The sequence below is a fragment of the Neodiprion virginianus genome, chromosome 5, assembly GCF_021901495.1.
Source record: "Neodiprion virginianus isolate iyNeoVirg1 chromosome 5, iyNeoVirg1.1, whole genome shotgun sequence".
Lineage (NCBI taxonomy): Eukaryota > Metazoa > Arthropoda > Insecta > Hymenoptera > Diprionidae > Neodiprion > Neodiprion virginianus.
The window spans coordinates 4,419,802-4,440,376 of NC_060881.1; the positions used below are offsets into that span (position 1 = coordinate 4,419,802).

The 20,575-nt window shown below is 42.5% G+C and overlaps 3 protein-coding genes across 4 annotated transcripts; 2 read left to right on the top strand and 1 right to left on the bottom strand.

The window, feature by feature from the left end:
* Nucleotides 1-5,866: 5,866 nt before the first annotated feature.
* Nucleotides 5,867-8,613, top strand: LOC124304441 (uncharacterized). Its single transcript, XM_046762686.1, has 3 exons — nt 5,867-7,120; nt 7,204-7,410; nt 8,161-8,613. Exons 1-3 carry the CDS (start codon nt 6,972-6,974, stop codon nt 8,408-8,410), a joined length of 606 nt encoding a protein of 201 aa, XP_046618642.1. The 5' UTR covers nt 5,867-6,971; the 3' UTR covers nt 8,411-8,613.
* A 2,674-nt stretch (nt 8,614-11,287) lies between these two features.
* LOC124304472 (zinc finger HIT domain-containing protein 3) lies at nt 11,288-12,862 on the top strand. Its single transcript, XM_046762749.1, has 2 exons — nt 11,288-11,492; nt 11,669-12,862. Exons 1-2 carry the CDS (start codon nt 11,425-11,427, stop codon nt 12,006-12,008), a joined length of 408 nt encoding a protein of 135 aa, XP_046618705.1. The 5' UTR covers nt 11,288-11,424; the 3' UTR covers nt 12,009-12,862.
* Nucleotides 12,433-20,575, bottom strand: LOC124304468 (beta-glucuronidase). Of its 2 annotated transcripts, none has more exons than XM_046762743.1 (10): nt 20,353-20,575; nt 16,044-16,205; nt 15,839-15,937; nt 15,105-15,281; nt 14,573-14,805; nt 13,927-14,481; nt 13,567-13,828; nt 13,257-13,445; nt 13,041-13,179; nt 12,433-12,965 (listed from the first exon to the last, which is right to left on the bottom strand). In XM_046762743.1, exons 1-10 carry the CDS (start codon nt 20,368-20,370, stop codon nt 12,784-12,786), a joined length of 2,016 nt encoding a protein of 671 aa, XP_046618699.1. In that variant the 5' UTR covers nt 20,371-20,575; the 3' UTR covers nt 12,433-12,783. The 2 variants fall into 2 exon arrangements, with proteins under 2 accessions (XP_046618699.1, XP_046618698.1); XM_046762742.1 differs by lacking the exon at nt 20,353-20,575 and adding an exon at nt 16,683-16,933.

A 20,575-nucleotide genomic window follows, 5' to 3' on the forward strand; every position in this document is an offset into this window, starting at 1 on the left:
ATAATGTCATAGTTGGGGAATTTTTTTTTCACACTAGCACGCACACTTTCTTGAACCGTGACGAAAAGATAAAATATTGTTAGGCGGTCGCTAATTGGCATCGCGGTACTCTCCGGCATTTTATAATAATATGTATGCGTGCTGCAGCTCACAGACGACGAGCGGGACCGAATTAAGTGACGTAACGCGCCATTTTTAATCGCGACACGATGATGATAAACCCGCGACACGCTTCTTCCTTTTCTTCTTTCGCGGACTCTTTTTTTATTCTTATTGTTACTTTTATTTGTGTGTGTGTGCGTGTGTGTGTGCGTTTTTTTTTTTTTTATTTATTTTAAAAAATTTTTATTTCTCCTTTTTCGTCTCCTTTGTTTGTCTTTAATTTTTCTTATATCCTCGCTCCGAGTCGTCGTGAAATTGCGCCGAACTTTTCGCCCATGCGGTGTTTAAATTCTCACCTCCTCGACGGTTCGTTGAAACGCGGTTTCACGCACTGCGTTAAAGGGGGCACTGATTAATATCCCGTTGTTGTTATTATTATTATTATTATTATTATTATTATTATTATTATTACTGTTGTTGTTTTTTTTCTTTTTTTTCGTTTCTCATCTTTCTTAATCGTTAAGACGAGTGCAATACGTCAATTCAAGGATAAAGAACGCGACGTCGTTCTTGCTTCGATTCGTTATCGACACCCGGTGGATACTTTGCATCTCACGAAACTTTTATATGCATAAAAATAAATAAACACTGACTCGAGGGAGAGCGGCAGGAGAGTTTGTAAGAATCTAGCGGTGGTAACGGATCCGGGGTAGTTTAGAGCGTGTTTGAAGTGTGAAAATTGTTGAAACAAGATCGCGCGCGGTAGACCGGAACCGGAAAAAGCGGGTCACCGTCGTCAGGCGCGGTGTCGAAAAACCCGCGTTACACGGAAGATAAAACCGCACTTCTGTCTCGCCGTTTGTCAGGATTGTGCCGGCGAGGTCTCTCGAAGACGGTCCTGGACTAACTGCCGGTAGGCAAAACTATAATCCCCAACTATCGCCGTCCGTCTCTCCGGTACCGCCGATTGACGTCACCGCGGCACCGATGACGTCACGCGGCCCCCGTTCGTCGGCCCGTTGCAGAAATCACGCCGCGCGGAAGAGACCCCGATGTTGATCTATGTACTCGAAAAGAGCACCGCCATTTTTATTAGGTTTTATTCAAGGTCGTTCAAGGCGCCGTTTATACCGTAAGGATCGACGTCTTCTGCACTTCCGGACCTTGAGACAACTGCGAGAGGGGCAATGCGAAAGATTATACGAGCAGGGATACATTCGTACTTGGAATGCGATTTGTCGATTTTTTCTATTTTACGCGATTTTTGTTTAGATCCTTATTTCGCTCTATGGCATTGCAGGTGCGGTTATCGGAAACTGCTTATCCTCGATTAGGATTCGTGATCCTGTTCCTGTTCTACGGACGGACAAAAATAATCGATTATTTTTTAAATCCGATCGATCGACCAACTCGATTATTTTACATAACAATCGGTTTTTGTTTTTACTCCCGGGGACTGTACGGATAGGACGGTTGGATTCTTGGATTCATTGGACAAGCCGTTTTGGAATTTCGTACAAAAAGCAATGCTATTTTATGTGATCGACGTTTCGATTGTTATCTAATATAATTAGTGAATAATAAATAAATATTTTTGCCTAAAATTGATAAACATTTTCAATCAAATTATAGATCATTATCAAAAAAACTTTTCCACTACTAAGATTACGTACCGAAATTTTCGAAACTTGTTTTCAAATGCACTCGTTTACAAAATTTAAAACACGATCGATTAATCGATTAATATATCGCCGATTGAATCGAGTCGTGTTTGATTAGTTTTTTCAACTCGATTAATCGATGCGTCGGTAACTTTCAGCCGAGTGGTTATTCTTATCCTGTTCCTGCAATTCACCGCAGAAGAAAGCGAAGCTAACGTCACAAGTACACGTATAACATTGCACGATGATAAATAACGAGTATCGTCAAGCCTCTTTTCATTCTTACGACCATGAACGTTCACCTTATATTTCTGTTATTTCTTAGATTTCTGTTAGTGAGTAAGACACAGATGTTTGTAAAACGAACAGTTAAATCGTCACAATATGAACATCGATTTTGTAATTTTTAATTTTATTTCCTTCACTTGGGTAATTGATTAAAAAATTATTAAACGAACCGAAAAATTTTAGTCCACCTGTTGGGACATTTTTTTTCTAACCGTGCGCGCGTATAAAATGTTCAATCGGTAATTGATTTTCGTCTATAATACACAGTGCGCATTGTTACTTCTCATGCCTTAACGAGTAACTCAATCGGAGACGGTCTTGGTATTTTTCTGTAAAGATTCCGTCACTTTTTTTTTTTTCAAACCTCTGTTAGGTAAAGCGCAGAGTTCTCCGATGTTGTTTTCGTCGTTACACGGTGAAAACAAATTTCCGAGATTTCGTGTGGATGATATAACGAACGGCGGATGTGCACGCACAGACGCAGCTCAAGGCTGAGGGTATAAAGTCGTGTGTGTGTGCTCACGAGATAGGACCAGAAATCGAGAAGGAATGCTGCGGACATTGAACGATATATCCTCAATCACGAAAATCAAGATGTTACAGTAGAACCTCGCTTATCCGACCTTCGATTCCGCATTATTCCAGACGCCCATCTAATCCGAGCACTTTGCATTGATCGTGCTGTATCTTCGAATAATACGGAGAACCTTGGACGAAACGGAATAATCCGCAATACCTTAAACGTATGTGTATAAAATATTTTTGTGTCGTTACTTTGTTCGAACATGCATAAACTTGTAAAAGTTTTTTACGATTTTTCAAACACGTTGCGAGACGTAAACATGACAGTTTCGATTCTGGAGTCAATTAGAGAACATCGTGATGGTTTGGATCGTATGTTTTCCGTATTACCCTCGAGATATGCTCTCACCGTATTACTTCGTATAAAAGAGGTTCTACTGTATACGTATTTATATATGTCTCCACGATCTTATATTACAACTTATAGACGTCCGCGGAATCACCGATCTATACGGAAAAATTGGACATCGCGTTTCGGTAGATCGATTAAAATCCTCCTGTTGCCACCTTATTGTTAGATGTGGACGTCTCTTTGGCGATCGGCTAAATATAGCGGTGCTGCAACACGGTTCTATGCGATGGGTAAATAATTGTCAAGTTTAAAGTGTCCACACCGGTCCACCACGCTCGCCGATCTCGTGAAACGGTAGTTGAGTTTTCAATTCCAAGATATCCCCGAAATACAGCCGCGGTGACACCCATCGTGAGCTATCCGTGCAAGGATTGGCATAACGCTGAAGCGTGTAGCTGAAAGATCGAGGACCCGATCGGATTGACACTTTCCGGAGAGAGGAATAAGAGAGGGAGTGATAAAGGAGTAGGGAGGCAGAGGCGACGTCCTTGCCAAGGTGAAAAGGTTGACGGTAAAGGCGCGTGGTGATTGGACTGGTCTACATAGTGGATCGGGAGGCTAGAAACGAATCGACTGGTCTGAATGAAAGAGACGCGGTTCCGGATCGTTGTTAACCTGGCCCAGAAACGGAGCCGGAACTGGCGGTGGTCGGATTCAATGACCTTGGCGTTAGCATTAGCCAAGGCGAAGGCGATGCCGGTGAGAGCTGAAAGCCGCGTCTTTGTCGCGACGGGGAAAAACGAGATGTTACAACAATTCACACCTGCGTGGTTGGTACGATCTATGCATCCGGCATCGTCTCGGCCGTAGTTTGGAAGCGTTTTGAATTTCGTACGACGTACGGAAAATTCGCGGTGTTTTACGCAACCGGGGACCGTCACCGATTATATTATTACACGAACACGTCATGGCGCCCGCCGACAACAGGCTATTCCCTTCTAAACTATAAGGCAAACAATTAAACGGCAGCCGCCTGCGTGTGTCGTAGAACACGATGCCTGTAGAGAGGCGGGCGAACATTTATGTGTTGGGATTCGTCTACGTTAACACGAATCTCTGCCACTTATACACGTACGCACGAATGTCGATTACGTCGGTCACGCAGCCTCAGCAGCTTCGGTGGATCCGGTATATCGAAGAGATCGGCATGGAAAATATCTCCTCCTTTCCATCTTGGGTTTCACCGAGTTGTTGTTCAAATCCTCGGATCGTGACAGGATTATTTAAGATCGCTGGCTGCAGGTCGCTTCGTACTTTTTCAGTGATGTCACACTCTCCGTTCGTTCCGGAATTCGGTGCGTCGTAGAGAGAGGCTATCTATCTATCTAGGCACTTCGATCTTGATGAAAAAATTCAACGTCGTTGGGCCTAATCGCCTCCAGGTCTTAACACGATTTCAAGAAGCCCGAATCAGTCGAGGATTTTCATATCGTTTCAACGTTGTGCCCGAATATGAGTACAGATAATTTGTATTTTTCTTCAAGCCCTGTAGGTACTGATCGATGGCTTCGATTTCTCATGGAATTCCAACGATCGCTGCTGACTTTGACCCGCCAATGAAAATCACCGAAACGGTGAAACAATCTAATTGCTTATGGAGCTGGCGAAAGTTGGTCGAATTCGGAATTATTAAAAGTGTGAAAGTCGTTGAAAAAGGGAGGGAAAGCCGAAGCTCTGTACACATTGGATTGCGGAGTGTCGCCCTTCGTCCTTTTAGCTATTCGATCTTCGCGACGTGTCGTGATTCGAACGTCGCTGCAGGGTTAACAGATACCTCGACCCGGAGAGCGCATTCCTCGGCGTCTCGCTCGTCGTTACACGTGTAGTACGATATAAGTTACGGTACAAGGACACCTACATGCTGCATTTATATGTGTGCAGCGAATACCAACGTCGTACATTGATCAGCGTTTCGAACACTCTGATCGACCGTAGCGATGACAAACTGTGAGAAATAACTAGATGTTCGGACCGCCACGGTTGTTCGGTTTAACCCTTTGAGAGGCAATGGTACGTATACGTCTCACCTGTTTAGTTTTATTTTTTTTTTCCTTTTATATTTTTTATATAGTTTTGCACTTTTTATACGCACATAAGCACTTTGTAGACTATTGGCTACCTAGGTCATTAAAGTTTCATGCAAAAATTGCAACAGTTTATTTATTTATATGTTTGTTATAAAAAACGAGCCTGAATAAACTCGTTTTTCCTCTAAATAACTCGGATTTTTCGTAACGTATTTTTCATACACAGTTTTGTAATATGTATTATTTTCAGAATTTTCCTTACGCTAGTTTTTTCAAAAAATATTTTGGAAATTTCGGAAAATTCATGCCATTTTGAATTTCGTGATTCTGACTTCAGAATCGTAATCAGCAATCCCGTAAATTTACCGATTATCTATGATTTTCTAAATTTGTTCAGTACAAAAATGTGCCCCTCAAAGGGTTAATAGGGAAGCAGCTGGCAACATTTCCTTAACAGTTCTAGCGATATAAGTGTCGCTCATAAAGAGCTTCAAAAAAGACTGTGACGATTTTGATCGCCCGCGATACAAAATCAACGTGGCGGCCGTTTACGCGCTTGCAGTTTTATTTTGGTCGTAAAATCCCTTACAGCCCTTACGATTTGACCGGTTCTACATGCCGTTGAGTAAAATGATGGCAAAACTAATTCAGACGTCATTTCTCCTTCGTTGAGATTCTAAAGATCGAAGATTCGGCCTGTGAAGTTTACGTGATTTTCAATGTGAAACGAGTATCGATTTCACTACAAAACCGGATGTTATCTTATATTGCGAGGATTCCGCAACAGGTACCGCAGCAGTCCACGACTCGAATATAAAAGTAGCTGAGTGAAGCAGGCATGGGTGTCTTGGTAAAGTTGGCGAAAAAGTACACGATTGTGCATACATACCGCGTGTTACAAATGTATAACATTCATCGTCCGTGTGTATTCTATAAGTTCGTTACCATCTGAACGTCTAAACTTTTTTATCAACAAGTATTTGTTTAATAACAACGTGAGTAAAAAACTGACATTTGAAAGGTATTGCCGCATTCCTCTAATCGCATCGTGTTCAGAGCTGTGAAGAATTTAAGTCTAATTTATTCGTACCTCAACACGACAAGGGAGAAATAAAAATTGATACGGTTTGCTGAACATGAATATTCGTGACGTGAAATAGAGGATGCATAAAACCGTATAACATCGAATAAGAAGATGACGGTAAAAATAGGACATCGAGTAGTCCCCGTGGATGTGAGACGGGCAAGGAACCGCCGTGAGCTCGTTTTTAACGATTGGTAGGAGGAATTTCGTTATAGGTATATATACGCATGGGCTTTACTGTTAACCGTCCCGCTTCCGGTTCTGAAGGTGTGCGTGCGTGCAGCAGAAGTAAAAGGCGAGCAAGAAACCTGGAAGCCGCAAGTGTAAATAAACGCGAGCGATTGGCTCGACTGTATAAGAAATGTTCTTCCTGACCCTGATGCAGGTAGAGAATTACGAGGGCGAGGAAGGATCGGAAACCAAGGTGTGCATGGCCGATTAGACGAGCCTCACGGAGCTAGGCTGCAAAGACTCGCGAATCGAGAGGCTGCGCTCATTGTCCGGATCGAGAGTCGAATTCCACGGTGCAGAAAGTTGGGCCGCGGGGGGCGGCGAACGGAATGCGGGCCTCGTCGACGACAGCTCATTCATGCCACCTGCCTTACGTCATTCTCTCATCGACACGCGCGCGGCCTCTGAAAGTACGAAAAACCGGACGCTAATGCGCGGTACGAACGAACCGGCTGGCGAATTAGCGACACGGTATGTGTATCTATGCACACGTATAAGTGTATTTATATCGGTCCGATAACAAGTGACGAGGGGGAAAAAAGAGAAGCATTTTTGCTCGAAGCGGATCTAGCGACACTCGGCGACTGACCAGATCGTCGGGCTTAATAACCTGCAGACGCCGAGAGTCGGGAATTATCAGAGAAATGGGAAGCAAATTGAGCGCGATCATCAATCGCCTTTTCGACTACCCGATCAAGAGGAAACCGATATGCTTTCATCGACAGGAGGACTTCACCTCGACCGGCGAACGGATACCGGGGAGTGAGAATCTTCCCAAGGAACCACCGTCCGAGTAATTTAAACCCGATCCGATGCCACTCGATTTCCGATCTCTTGTCTCATTCAGCTTCCTCGCCATCCTGCATCTCGCTGCAGGTACGATAAATTGGTTGCAACGTTTTACGAACGACTTCTATCTCAGCGGAGGCATGCCAGGCAAATGCACGAAAAGAACAGTCGGTGGTCGGTGCAAAAGGTGCTCAAGAAGTTTCCTGGGTGGAACGAAATGACGATCTCCAACCTTCACAGTCTCTTCCTCCTCTTCGACGCTCAAAAGACCGGCATGCTGTCGCACCCAGATTTGTGAGTCATCCTGGAAATAGTTGGGAATCAGATTTTTTGTTTTTTTGCAAAGACCGAGAGAAAGGACCCCGCAGAATCCTTATGGAAATTGGCTCCCGGGCAAATTGGCTGGATTTTCAGTAGGTATGCTATAGTACATATCTTCCTGATCAAAAGTTCTCATGGACACAAGTATCAAATATCAGTATTTTCCGAGATACAGGCATCGGAAGGAAGAAGTACAGATTTTTTGACATCTATGGATTTTGCGATTTTCACGAATTATAGAGCTTCGAGGGGACTTTAAATCAAACAAATCACTCGAAAAACTGCACCCTTGATTCTCAAAGATAGGCAGGAAGCTGTAATTGATTCCATCCACGAACTCGCTGGTTTACCGGAACGAGGCGCAACATCAAATTTCGCGCGAAGAACGAGACCCTGCGACCCTTGCAATAATCCACTTGTCCTGTTTTTCACGCGTCTATGGTGTGCAGTTTTTGAGTGATGTATTTGATTTGAAGACCCCCTTGAGCTTTGTAATTCGTAAAAATCGAGTAATCCATAGGTATTAAAAAATCCATTCGCCCTCCTTCCGAAGCTTATATCTCGGAAACTGATGATTGTTGGAACTTGTGTCCATGAGAACTTTTGATCGGGAGGATCCGCACTGTAACATACTGAAAATCCAGCAAATTGGACCGGGAGCCAATTTCCATAAGGATTCTGCGGCGTCCTTTCAACAGAATAAATTCAAACCGTTAATTTCAGCTGCGCGGTTTTGGAGAGTCTCGGCGATTCGACCGCAGCTAACGTCAGGAAGCAGAAGTTCGAACACGCCGATGCCGACGGCGATGGGTGGATAACCTACGACGAGTTCCTCGCCCTTCTTTACAACTTCACCCCTCTGATCGACGGCGAACTTACCGGGGTTGCTAAACTCTGTTACGACATAGCGGAGAACGTCAGATTCGTCTCGTCACTCAGCGTCGGCGAACAGCTCGAGTACGGCTTATTTTGAGGCTCTGGAAAGGGGAATAAAGTAGTCAGGAGAAAAGTGTGAACACTGTGTACGTCAGGAAACCTTGAATATCACGTTATATTCACAGAATACAACAGAGACGGTATATCAGATTTGAAGAACGACACTATGCGTCGAGAATGTGGAGCCATGCATAATGCAGCAGTTTATAATTCGCAAAAGTTAGCTCTGAGAGCAAGAAAGTTAATCAACTAATTTATGTATTGGATTGATTCTTTAAGTATTACTTATTTACCATTGACAAATTCTTTCGCCTTCCTTGTTAATCATTACCTGTATGTACGAAAATCCTTCAACGATGTCGCATTTGCTGGTGGAAAAAAGACGTAGCAAAGATCAGATTGGCAATTCAGAGTTAAATCGGTTGGAAATCTTGCCGCGTATCTTGACACCGTTTTACATACGAGTTAGAATACAATCGTTCAAATTTGCACACTATTGCACTCACCATCTTGACTTTTTCAATCGAACGCTAATCGATGCGTCCAAGTTTTCTCACGAATAACGAGTGTAAATAATATCCCACTGTAATGCCGTAGCTCGTCGTTCTATCTTTAATGTCGTGCTCTGCTATACTTTTTGGCGGCAATCTGTGAAAAAAAAGTCCAATTTTCAATTTTTCATGTCTTGCGGGAATTCGTGTACTTTGTAAAAGAAATAGATTTTTAGAACTAATTTTCGACAGGACACAAATATCGGCGGCAACCAATCTGTGTCACTCTGATCAAAATTCCAATGACTGAACGTGGATAATCCTACGAGACTTGTGGATACGTTACCGACATGCCTTCGTCATCAAAAATTAGTTCCCATAGCCTGGTAAGAGGGCGTTAGTTGTCATCTTTTAATTTTGCCGCGCAGGCGTCGTTGCTCCGGCGCTACGTTCAGGGTAGTCACGGAGTTCTGGGACGCCGAGGAGTTCGAATAAGCTTGGGTCGCATCGCGTATCCCGTAATTGTGCGAATTCGTCCATCAACTAATGGTTTTTCGTAAAAAACTTGATCCGTGGATTCGACTTCGGTAAGTGATCGTTAAATAAACAGTTCAAAGTCATTCAAAGGTTCGTTTTCACGCGGTATGCTTGCGACCGTTTTTTTCAACACTGAACAAATGACGATCGTGATTTGACCGTTACGTACTAACGCGACTCCAGGAGAGACTAAATTCCTATATATTTTCGGTATATTCGTAAGAAAATCATGCGTTGAGTGTACTGTTCGTTTTAGAATGTTCCATTTTCATTTCGTTGTGATTATTTCGGGTATAAGAAGTGATAGATCGACGTAACGAGATACGCAGGTCTAATTTAACGTATGTATACATCGCACGATGCCCACTCAATGTTAAATTATCTGTACATAGTCGCGTTGACCATTGTTTTCTACAGAATGCGTGTGAGGTTGTGTCTGGTACGAATTGCGTGCAAATTGTGCCTAGAAACAACAAATGTAAACCTTTCGATACGATATAATCGTTATTTCTAATTTATAACAGGCATGTGCGTGCTCGGGTGTTGGAAAGTAGTGGCTCTACGACGTCGAGGATCATCGCCGATAGAGACTGTGTCTTGCGGTTGACCAAGAGAGCTGATTCGACTGATTCTGCATAATCTGGAAGCATCGAAGGATCGGTAAGCCTCAGATACAATTCTTTTATCAAGACACTGCGATGTTTGCCCGTGACTTCGCGTGTAATCGGACGTGAAGATTTTTATAGAGGCGATTTTCCCGCACGTCGTTCCGAACATTTTTCACATTCTAATTTGAAAAAAAAAACAATTAGTAATATTATGTGAAGTTTGATCCCACGGCTTCTACAGCGTGTAGACTTTCATACCACGAAATTTTCCTCTTTTGCCACAGGCAACTCAGCGCACGAAGTTTGCCGTAACAATTTTTTCGAATAATTATGTTAATGAAGAAGGTAAATAATCGGAGACAATATCAAAATTGTTAGTTATGATACGAGTAATCACATTGTCATTATAACAATATATTTCTCGATGATGGCGATCGAACGTGCAATAACCAATCGAGTCAGAGTCTGAAATCATTCAAACCGATAATTTTCAGTACAGGTAATTTTTAATTCAGACTTCAATTCTTAATTGTGGCCTTGAAGTGAATATTTCGCAGTGCAACGACATCATTTGTTAATGTTTGTGATTTGTTTCATTTCGCTACTACAGAATGTAGTGATATTTAACTATGGTAAGGCAGAGTGCGACTCGGTAACCGATATCTGCTCACCATCCAGTTGCGTCGAAAATTAGTTCCAGAATCCAATTTCGTGTCCAACAGCGCTTCCAAACGAAGGACACGTAAAATAGGAGTATGGTTTCTCCACGTTCTGTGTTCTATGTGAGTTAGGGGCCGTACTTAAATTACGTAACGGAATTTGAAGAACTTTTCAACCCCTACCCCCCCTGTGTATCAGATCATAACAAAATGTCAACCCCCCCCCCCCCCTCCCAAATTGTACGTAATTTTTCGGAATCAAATAACGAAATAGCATAAAATTTTATTAAAATCATTTGTATTTTTCATTATTCTTTTATTTATTAATTATTAATTAATTATTAAGTGTTTTAATTACTGTAAGTTGAGTGATCTAATGCCAAGAGCTACCGCAGCGCGCTAGTTTCAAAATGTTAAAGGTTTGGCTATAACAGAATCTGGCGCGGGAATTCAGTTTGAATTTTTTTATTAATTATCAAAAAATTTTACATTCAATTCAAAAAATTATGTACAAGCATCAAAAGACCCCCTCCCCCGTATCGTAACAAAGTGTAACAATCGAGTCTGACCCCCCCCCTCCCTTACGTTTGTTACGTAATTTAAGTATGGCCCCTTACATGATTCGCGGAACGCTTCACGCAGCTTCACGTTTGTTTTGCATCCAATCGAAGTGAAAGTGCGTGGAAAGCGCGTTCAGCGTGTAAACTGCTTGAAATACTCGAATAGAAGTGGCAATAAAATTTGATTCGTCACAAAATGACCATGTGTGAGCTTTGCGGCAAAGAAATCGCCCCTTACAAGTGCCCAACGTGCAGAATACGATAGTAAGATACAGTTCCTTTAAGTTGGTCCAGATACAGGTTATGTTCTGTTATCACGCCACGTGGGTTGGGCTTTGATTTGAATTTTCGTTTTCTGCGGTAGCACAACGCACTTCTGGCTCTCCGAATTTGTATTATACTCAAAGTTCTTTGCTAAAAATTCACTCCTGTCTTTTCAGCTGCTCGGCCGACTGCTTCAAGGTGCATAAATCTGTGCCTTGCACCTCGCAGATTCCCGAGCCTGATGAAATTAAAGCAGAAAGAATCGAACCCCTCTACAGGTTTCCCACGGAAGACACAGTTTCCGTAGAGAAACTGGCAGCATTGCGTCAATGTACAGAGCTAAAAAACTGTCTTAACAATCCTCACGTACGCGCAATCATGAAGGGGATTCTAGATGCTGACGATCCTACAGAAGCTGTGGCTCAGGCTATGACAGAACCGATATTCGTCGAACTTGCAGATGCCTGTCTTCGCGTTGTAGAGCCGCAGGACGAGGTTCCGTTCCCTAATTCTTAGATACCTTTACTGAGGGATTATCGATTCCTCTCCTTTTCTCTCTTCCAATGAACCGCCTGATCGCGTTATAATGAACTAATAACTGGTCATTTGAATCTGTACTGTTTGCTTGGCTATAAACGATTGTTTGAATATTTATGCTTACGACGACAAGTTCACAAATCGATAAAGAAGAAATGGATCATTGTCAAAAGGCTAGGTGCAAATTGATCCATTGAAACGGTGTGTCATCAAACTTGAAAAATTGAAGGCTCTGAATAGATATTGTCAGATACCGTGTTTCACACACGATTAGTTTGTGTTCTCGTTTGGACGGTAACAGAGGCGATACATTTCTTTGTGTAAGAACATTCATACTGACGAATTTAAGGTTTCTGAAATCTCAGTTTTTGAAGTTTCTGGGTCTAGAGGGTAAAAGAAGGTATTGAACAAAAGTACATGTATTATCATTAGAATAAAAATTGAAAATTTTTCTTACAAACTTCTTCTTTCCTTTACATCTACGATACTTATTTTGACTAAAAATAGTGGGTTTGGCAGAGTGTACAATATTCCTTAATCCGCTATAATCACGTTAGGTGTGCCTGATGTATCAAATCGACTTTCATCTAGTTTTATTTCGTTTGTGAATTCGCTTCTTCGTTGCACCTAACGTTTGTATTAGTTCAGTTTGTATATTCTTTCCCTTCATCATCGAGATGAATTACCACTCATAGCTATCTGTTTTTTTACTCTGTAAAAATTCGTACTCTCTTATTCCGTCATAAGGACCTTTCTAAAGTTCTGACCGCCCTGCATATGTTGAAGATACGTATAATGCCAAGTCCTTTGGAATCAACACATTGTATTGTTCAGCAGCCAGAGAAAAATACCTCTTGCGTACGAGATGCGCAACTTCTTTCGGTTGCCTGTCTCTTGTAAATATTCCCTTTTTGTTTCCACCGACTCTGGTGAAGGCTGTTAAAGAGAATTATTATTACGATTCGTTTGAATCCCTCCGTTGAATTGACCTCATAAAAATTTCAATCTTACACTGTGCCGTTCTGAAATCAGCAAAATTCCATATGAACTCCCCGATAAAGAATCCCTTCTTTCTCAGACGATCGAACGCCTTAAAGTGCCTCGACATTAACTCCGTCTGATAATCTTCGCTCCATACGTACGCAGGTAACTAAATTTGAGACATTCGTTTTATTAACAAAAAATTTATCAATGTGAGAAAGTTTCTCGCTGGTATAAAATACGAACCTCATGAAGACCGGGCATCGTGTCTGCTCCGTATTCAGTCATCATGACAGGCTTGTTGTATTTCTCGTTCCACGCAGTGGCCTCAGCTTCGACCAAAATGTCTATCACGTCCAATCTTCCCGGATTACTGTACCATGCATTGTACCGGTTGAAACTTATTATGTCTAAATACGGAGCCGACTTGTCTGCCTGCGTAGCAGAAAATGATAAAGACAAGATGAGTTTGATTAAATTTTCCGATGAAATATAATTACGGCTATGTTGCAGATTCGTCGGATGACTTATAATAAACACTGAACACATTCGATACCTGGACACTCTGTGCTATAGCGAGTGTGATGGGTCTTGTGAGATCTAGAGATCTCGTATGCTCGGCTATTTGGCGGAAGTAATCCGAGGCGGCATCGTACTGGGAGAACGGCTCGTTCGCAATGGACCACATGACAACCGAGGGGCGGTTTTTGTCCCGTCTAATGAGTTCCGACAGCGATCGTTTGTGGAGTTCTAGCAGCGGCGTAGAAAAGTTTTCAGTATTCACCGCGGGACATTCGTCGATTATGAGGAAGCCCTGCCTGAAATGTTGAAAACGTAATGTCAAATTACGAGTCCAACTGAACTGTAATCCGAAACCAGCGAACATCAAACAGATAATTGCACTTTATACCCTCACCTGTCTGCCTCGTCGAGAACTTCCTCGCTGTAAGGGTAGTGGCTCGTTCTGTATCCGTTTGCGCCGACCCACTTGAGGAGTTCGTAGTCTCTGGTCATGGTTGGAAGGTCAAGAGCGCGTCCCCTGATGAAGGAGTCTTCGTGGCGACCGAAACCGCGGAAGTAGACGGGTTTGCCGTTCAGAAGGAGGCTGGTGTTGGTCCAGGTTACGGTCCTGATGCCGACTGGAAGCCGGTAGACATCCTGCCCGGATGTATTCGTCACCGAGACCCGCACCTCTAGCGTATAGAGGTACCCAGGCTCGTATCCCATATCCCTGCCCCACCAAAGATTCGCGGAAGGTACCTTGAGCCTCCCCGATATCACCTTGCCCGATTCTTTTGCGACTACAAGACCGTCCGCGTCTATCAAGCTCACCGTGAAATTCGGAATCTCGCCTTGGTCCAGACCGCGAGCTTCCACCACGTACTCCACCGTACCATCGTTTCCGTCGATACTTGTTTTCACGGAGATGTCCGAGACGTGGACCCTCGGCTTTGTGTAGAGAAACACCGATCTGAAAATCGGTCAGCGAATTCAGGCATGTCGTGATTCTATAACATCAGTCTGAATGGAATATCTGGTTGTGAGGCGTTTTAGGGAACAACCTGTGTATCCCCGAGTAGTGGAAGAAGTCAAAGGTGTAGGTCTGCTGGAAGACCTCTCCCTCGTCCGTGTTTATTTTGTTTATCCTACCCTGCGGTACGGTATTTATAAGGAGCCTGTTGTCGATGGCGACAGTGATGTAGTTCTTCCCGGTGGGGTTCAGCACCCCCCCAATATCACCTTCGAACGGGAGGTGTCCCAGCTCGTGACTCGCGACGAGTTTCCCGTTTATCCACTGTGAACGATCGAGTGATCCGGATGAAAAGTTGCAGAATGAAAGGATCAGGCAGAAATGGGTACCTATACTGAGAATTCGCGTATGGTGTTCATAACAGATGCATTTGTCGTTACAGTATCACGACTATTCCGATTCTCAAATAGAATATTTACCGCAACTATGTTGTGCATACGATGTCACAGTATAAGACTAATCCTGATAACTGCGACTACAAATATATCTTTTACAGTTACACCATATGTGAATATTTAGTATATACCCTTTGCTCCATGTACAGGGAAACACGGGATCTTTACCACGTGTGCGATGTAGTTCACTGAACCGAACCATACGAAGGTGCGCATCTCGGCCCAGGATGAGGGCGTGTAGAAGGTTCTCTGGTACCAGACGACGCCGACGTGGTCCCTCAGCGCACTCGAGGTAGTCACATCGTTGTAGGACGACGGAACCGGCATCTTCATCGGCTTGCCGACCTTCAGACAGAGCAATTCCTTGTATCTGAAGTTTCGATCGATCGAACTTGATCGAAAACTAAAAGAGTCTTTGCCTATACCGAGTTCTGATAATGGAACACGAATCAGTGGGACATGTATTGTTAGCCCCAACTTCACCATTTGATCCTTTGGACAGTCTACCAAGTTTCATCTGCTCTCTTCGAGACCTTGTCGTTATTAGAGTATTAAGTCAATTAGTTTGATCGATGTACAGATTTGAAATACATCATTGTAATTTGAATGAAAAACGCTACTGTCGGTCTTTGTTTAGAAGGACGAATCATCGCCGGACTTGAGACCATCGATTCACTCACTCGCACTTATCGCTGTAGGGAATCGCCGGAAAAAGAAGCGAGGAAAATGACGCGGTTACGTGGAGCTAGGGTGAGCTTTTGAGCCGCAAACGAGCCGCGAAATTGCAGCTTCAGGTTCCTTTCTAACTTTTGCCACGAGTTTATCGTACCGGAGAATTGAAAAGTCCCAACGAAGACTTCGTTTTATGGGGACAGCGCGGTTCTGCAACCTCGTCAACCTACCTTGTTCAGGTCCTTCTCGTACCAGCCCTCCCTGTACCCCACCTCCGGGTCGGCGGGAGGCGAAACTAGGAAATCCCACATCCCGTTCAGCGATACAACCTGGAATGCAAAAAGGAGAGAAAAAGAAAAACAGAAGCAAACAATAATGGTACTTTCAACTCGACATTTATTCCAAGCATTTACCGTCCGTTATGAATTTCTTTACCTGTCGAGACTCGCTCTCTCGGGGATACAGAAGTCCTGGAAGCGTCGCATTCCCGTTTCCGATTAGCGAGGGATACGTCGCCGTGTTCGGCGTACGGTTCGCCGAGACAAGAAACGTCCCTAAGAGTGTCATCAGGGTCGGCAGCAGGGCCCCAGCGCCATTCTGCGGTCAGGATATTGACAGAATTTTTCAATCAATTTAATAGATCTTTTTCCTTTTTTTCAAATCGCATGGCGCGACAGATTTTCCACTGATGCAGAGTAACATTTACGTTCGAGAGACGTGAAAAAGTCACACATCGTTCGCAGTATTTTATTATAGACGTTTTTACGTCCGGAAAGTAATAAAAAATAAAATACGTTTCTGATAAGATATTTTCATCGTCTCACAAGACGATTGAAACTGTGATTGAATTATGAGAATTTATATCTCTGTAGTCAATTATTTAATTCGATTGAGGTTTGTTTTGTTCAGAAAAGTGTGCAGGGATCGAGCTTCATTTACGTATTCTTTCCCTACTAGAATCAATTGATAGGAAGCATTGTTAGTGACAATAATGTCACCCATTTTTCATTTCTCTACTCGTATTAATATGCCTCCTGAAATAGGTATGTCAGAAGTTGATAGTGAGATTTCTACCTCGCTCTGGTCGATTTCGTTGTCAAGAACACTCATATCGCTGCTTTTAACGAGATCCTCGCATTTGTCCAGGGATTCCGTTGATATATTGTCTTATCCACGTATGTTTATAATAAACTTGGTTACAATGGGATGTTGTATATTATTTCTCCATCAGGTTCTTCAGGCTCGCTCGTTAGGTTACGCGTTATTTTACTTGTGTTTGCTCACTCATTTGCTTGTACAGGTTGTCCGTTATCGTGCAACCTCGATAAAGATACCGAATTATACATACGTACGAAGCGCGCGCCTGCCTGGCTGCGTAATTTTTACGCCTCTGCGTATTTCAACTCCGCCTGACAGGAACTCGGTAAACTTATAATCGTACGGATTCTCATTCAATTCAACTTTGTACATCAACTAGTTTCAACTTTACTCGGGAGCTAATTGTAAGTGAACTTTTCAGACAATGAGATTGATTACGCTTAGATGCTTACACCAGATGGCGTTGCCTGTCATCGGATCCCACAATCGGACTGGTTTAACAGAGTTATCCTGTACATTAGGGTGATCCTTACTTAGGGTGTTGATGATTTTTTTTCAGACCACCCCCCAAATCAACTATAAATAATTCAAAAGCAATTTCCCAATTCTTTCAGATTTTTATATCAATTCTAACCCGTGCCTGTAAATGGATGGATATCACCGTTTAAAATACACTTGTTTCAGATACATTCTCAGCATATATTTTATCGTAAGAGTGACGATGTTCGAATCAATCTGTAATTGCGAAGATTTAATGAGTATTAGTACTACTGTCTGAGAAAAAATTCACATCATCATACCAACCAATCTCGACGAGTCGCACACCCTAGAAATTTGAATTTTTCTCTTTATTTATAAGAAATGCAATTGTCTATATTACCTGGTATGATGATGTGAATTTTTTCTCAGATAGTAGTAATCATGCTCACTAGAACCTCACATTCATGGATTTTTTCGAACATTATTACTCTTACAGTAAAATATATACCAAGAACGTGTCCGAAACACGTGTATTTTAAATTGGGAAATCCTTCCTCTTACAGGCACGGGTTACGGTTGATATAAAAATCAGAAAAAAATTGTGAATCGTTTTTCAATTATTTATAGTTGATTCGGTGGGGTGATCCGGAATAAATTCGTCAACATTCTGAATGAGGACCACCCTACTGTACATCCTATACCCTTGTCCACGAATATAATTTAAGGACAGTGAAACGCATGCGAAAATAAATTACCGAAGGAAATTTTTATTTCACGTGCGATGCGCGGAAGTCTCGTGAATTTTGCATTATGCGAAATTGAATGTATTGTTTTTTAGTTCTTTTTGTATTGACAGCATTATTAGGCCAATTAGCAAACAGAAAACCTGTGTTACGTTTACCTGAAATAATTCTGGGTGGCTGTATGTTATTATTTTATTGTGATATACACCGTTGCAGTTAAGGCTCAGACATTTGTGCAAACGTTTTGTCATCACGTCTCGTATTTGCCCAATAACGTTGAGGCAACAATTCTCTGTTTCAATATTATTCGTGTTCATTTTTTCCGAGCTATAATTTTTTTCCCGCGTGAGTATCGGTCTTTTACAGTTGTTTACTTACATCTGTAATAGCACTCATAAAAGCAGTTTATATTCATAATCAAATCTTGAAACGGTACGCAATTATTTTCACTGTATAGGTATGTGTCGAATTTTGGGTAACGATTTTTATGCGATAGATTATTTTCGAGGTTAAAATCAATTGTAGGGCGGGGTTGAAGTTCCGAATTTGAAAAGTTCCGAAAGCGCTTAATTCCGTATTTCGCAAGATTGCGAAAATTCAAGGCATGATAGAGCAAAACGCCGAAAAATAAAGTTTTGATTGAGCAAAATTCCGAAAGTTAAAATATGCTCGTACAGCGTAGTTTACTCAACAAGTGGATGTAAAAAAAATCAGAAAAACTGAAAACCAGAATGACCAGGATTCCTAACGTAAAAATATCGAAAATCCAAAACAAAGAAAGATGAAAATGGTGAAATTTCACCAAGCTAGAAATTCACAGAACTGAAAATCTTCGATCATTCGAAATTTCGATGTTTCAGATTTTCAAATTTTCTTCTCTTCGCACTTCCGGAACTTTGAGTTGTCAGAGTTATGCCCTTCGGGTATTTTGCCCTTTCGGAACTTTGAGCGTCGGGTTTCGGACCCTTCGAAACTTTGATGTTTCGCCACCAAAAACTCGGAATTCGGTGCTTTCGGCACTTTTCAAATTCGGAATTTCATCCCCGCCCCTCAATTGTGGATCTGAAATCTTGGGACCATATATTGCATAGTCGTAACGGCAAAAGGTCGTTTGGTCTCGGATTATTTCAAACCTTATCACCTGCACTCTGTCGGATTTCAGTCACGTAGTATTCCAAGGCCAAAGATATGCAAACCCAACAATGGTAACATAATTAACAACCCACGAGCAGTGGTTGCGTTTGCAATTTAAAACCACGCGATAGAAAATGGGATTAATGCTGGTTAATTACACCGAGGAAATGCCCGCTGAGTCCTTTCCTTGTTAGTGCTAATTGGGTAATTTGCACGGGATCTAATCAGGTTCGAAGGTACAACGTGGGTCGTAAATTTAGCGTACGTGAAATCCGAAAATACGCAATTAACGGTCAGACACGAAGATCGGGCGGGTTGCGGTATTTTTCTATAAAAATAACACACCGTACTTTTCCCGTGTAGAACGAAATTGGCTTACTACTTCATCAAGGAAGCGCATATAAGGGCTCAACGTCAGCGATCATCGGCGGATCTCTGCGGTTTTGATCGAAGTCCGCATCGAGCCAGCCGTTATAATTGAAACTAGTTCGACGCGCTTTGCCGGAGAACCAGAAGCGGATTCTGTCACCGTCGGAATACGATTTCCTGCCCGAACTCTTCTTGATTTTAGCTGAGTTCAATTTTCTTTTCGACCCTGGCACGAATCAAGTCTTTCGATACGTCGATACGATCAATTATACACCGAGCGTGAGACGCGACGACGGTTTTTTCACCATGCAGACGAAACCGTGATCGGGGCACCGACGCCCGGAAGTTTAGATTGGCCCGAATAAGCTGCATCGCACACCGGAACTCGTGATTCGTTACACGCATATTGAATGTACGGCAGTTTTGTTTTCGGGAACGAAACAACGATCAAAACTGTGAATCGATTAATCGACTTGTTTTCCAAACGAGCCCTCGTTAGTCGATCATTACTCTTCATCACATTTCAATCCGCGCGTGGTTTCGAAATACGACGAATAAGCCCCGTCACTTTTAAATACAACCGCGAAAAGACCTAGTTGACACTTCTGCTCTGCCGCAGTCGAAACGTCATTTCGAATCGTGGAAAAGTATGTGTGAATATAGAAAGTGTTCTTCCTCTTCGAGCACAACTTGTAAGAATGTCTGTAAGTGTGTTTACATTTTGGAATCTTACGCTTCTTGGTGCGAAGCTCGTAAGACAGTCAATGACCGTCTAATATTGAAATGCAGATATGCATCATCAATATTAATATTGATGAAAAGTATGTATCGAAAAGTATGTAAGGAAAAGTATGTTCGAATCGTTTCCAAAGTCATCTGATGTAGTAAGCCGAATTATAGAAACAGTCGTAACAACGTACCGCACCAACGGAGAACATGGATCTTGGTGATCTTCTTTGTGCGGGTCACAGGAACTTGCAAGTTTTAATGAAGCGAAGCTGAAGCTCAGGACCAGTTTAATCTCGTCGATGCTCAGAAATCATCCCTCGAAGTATCGGTTGCAGGAGAACGTTTACGTTATATATTTCGTCGGGGGGGAAAATGTCGAAGTGAAGCTTGGAGGAGCGACGATTCCAACGGAGT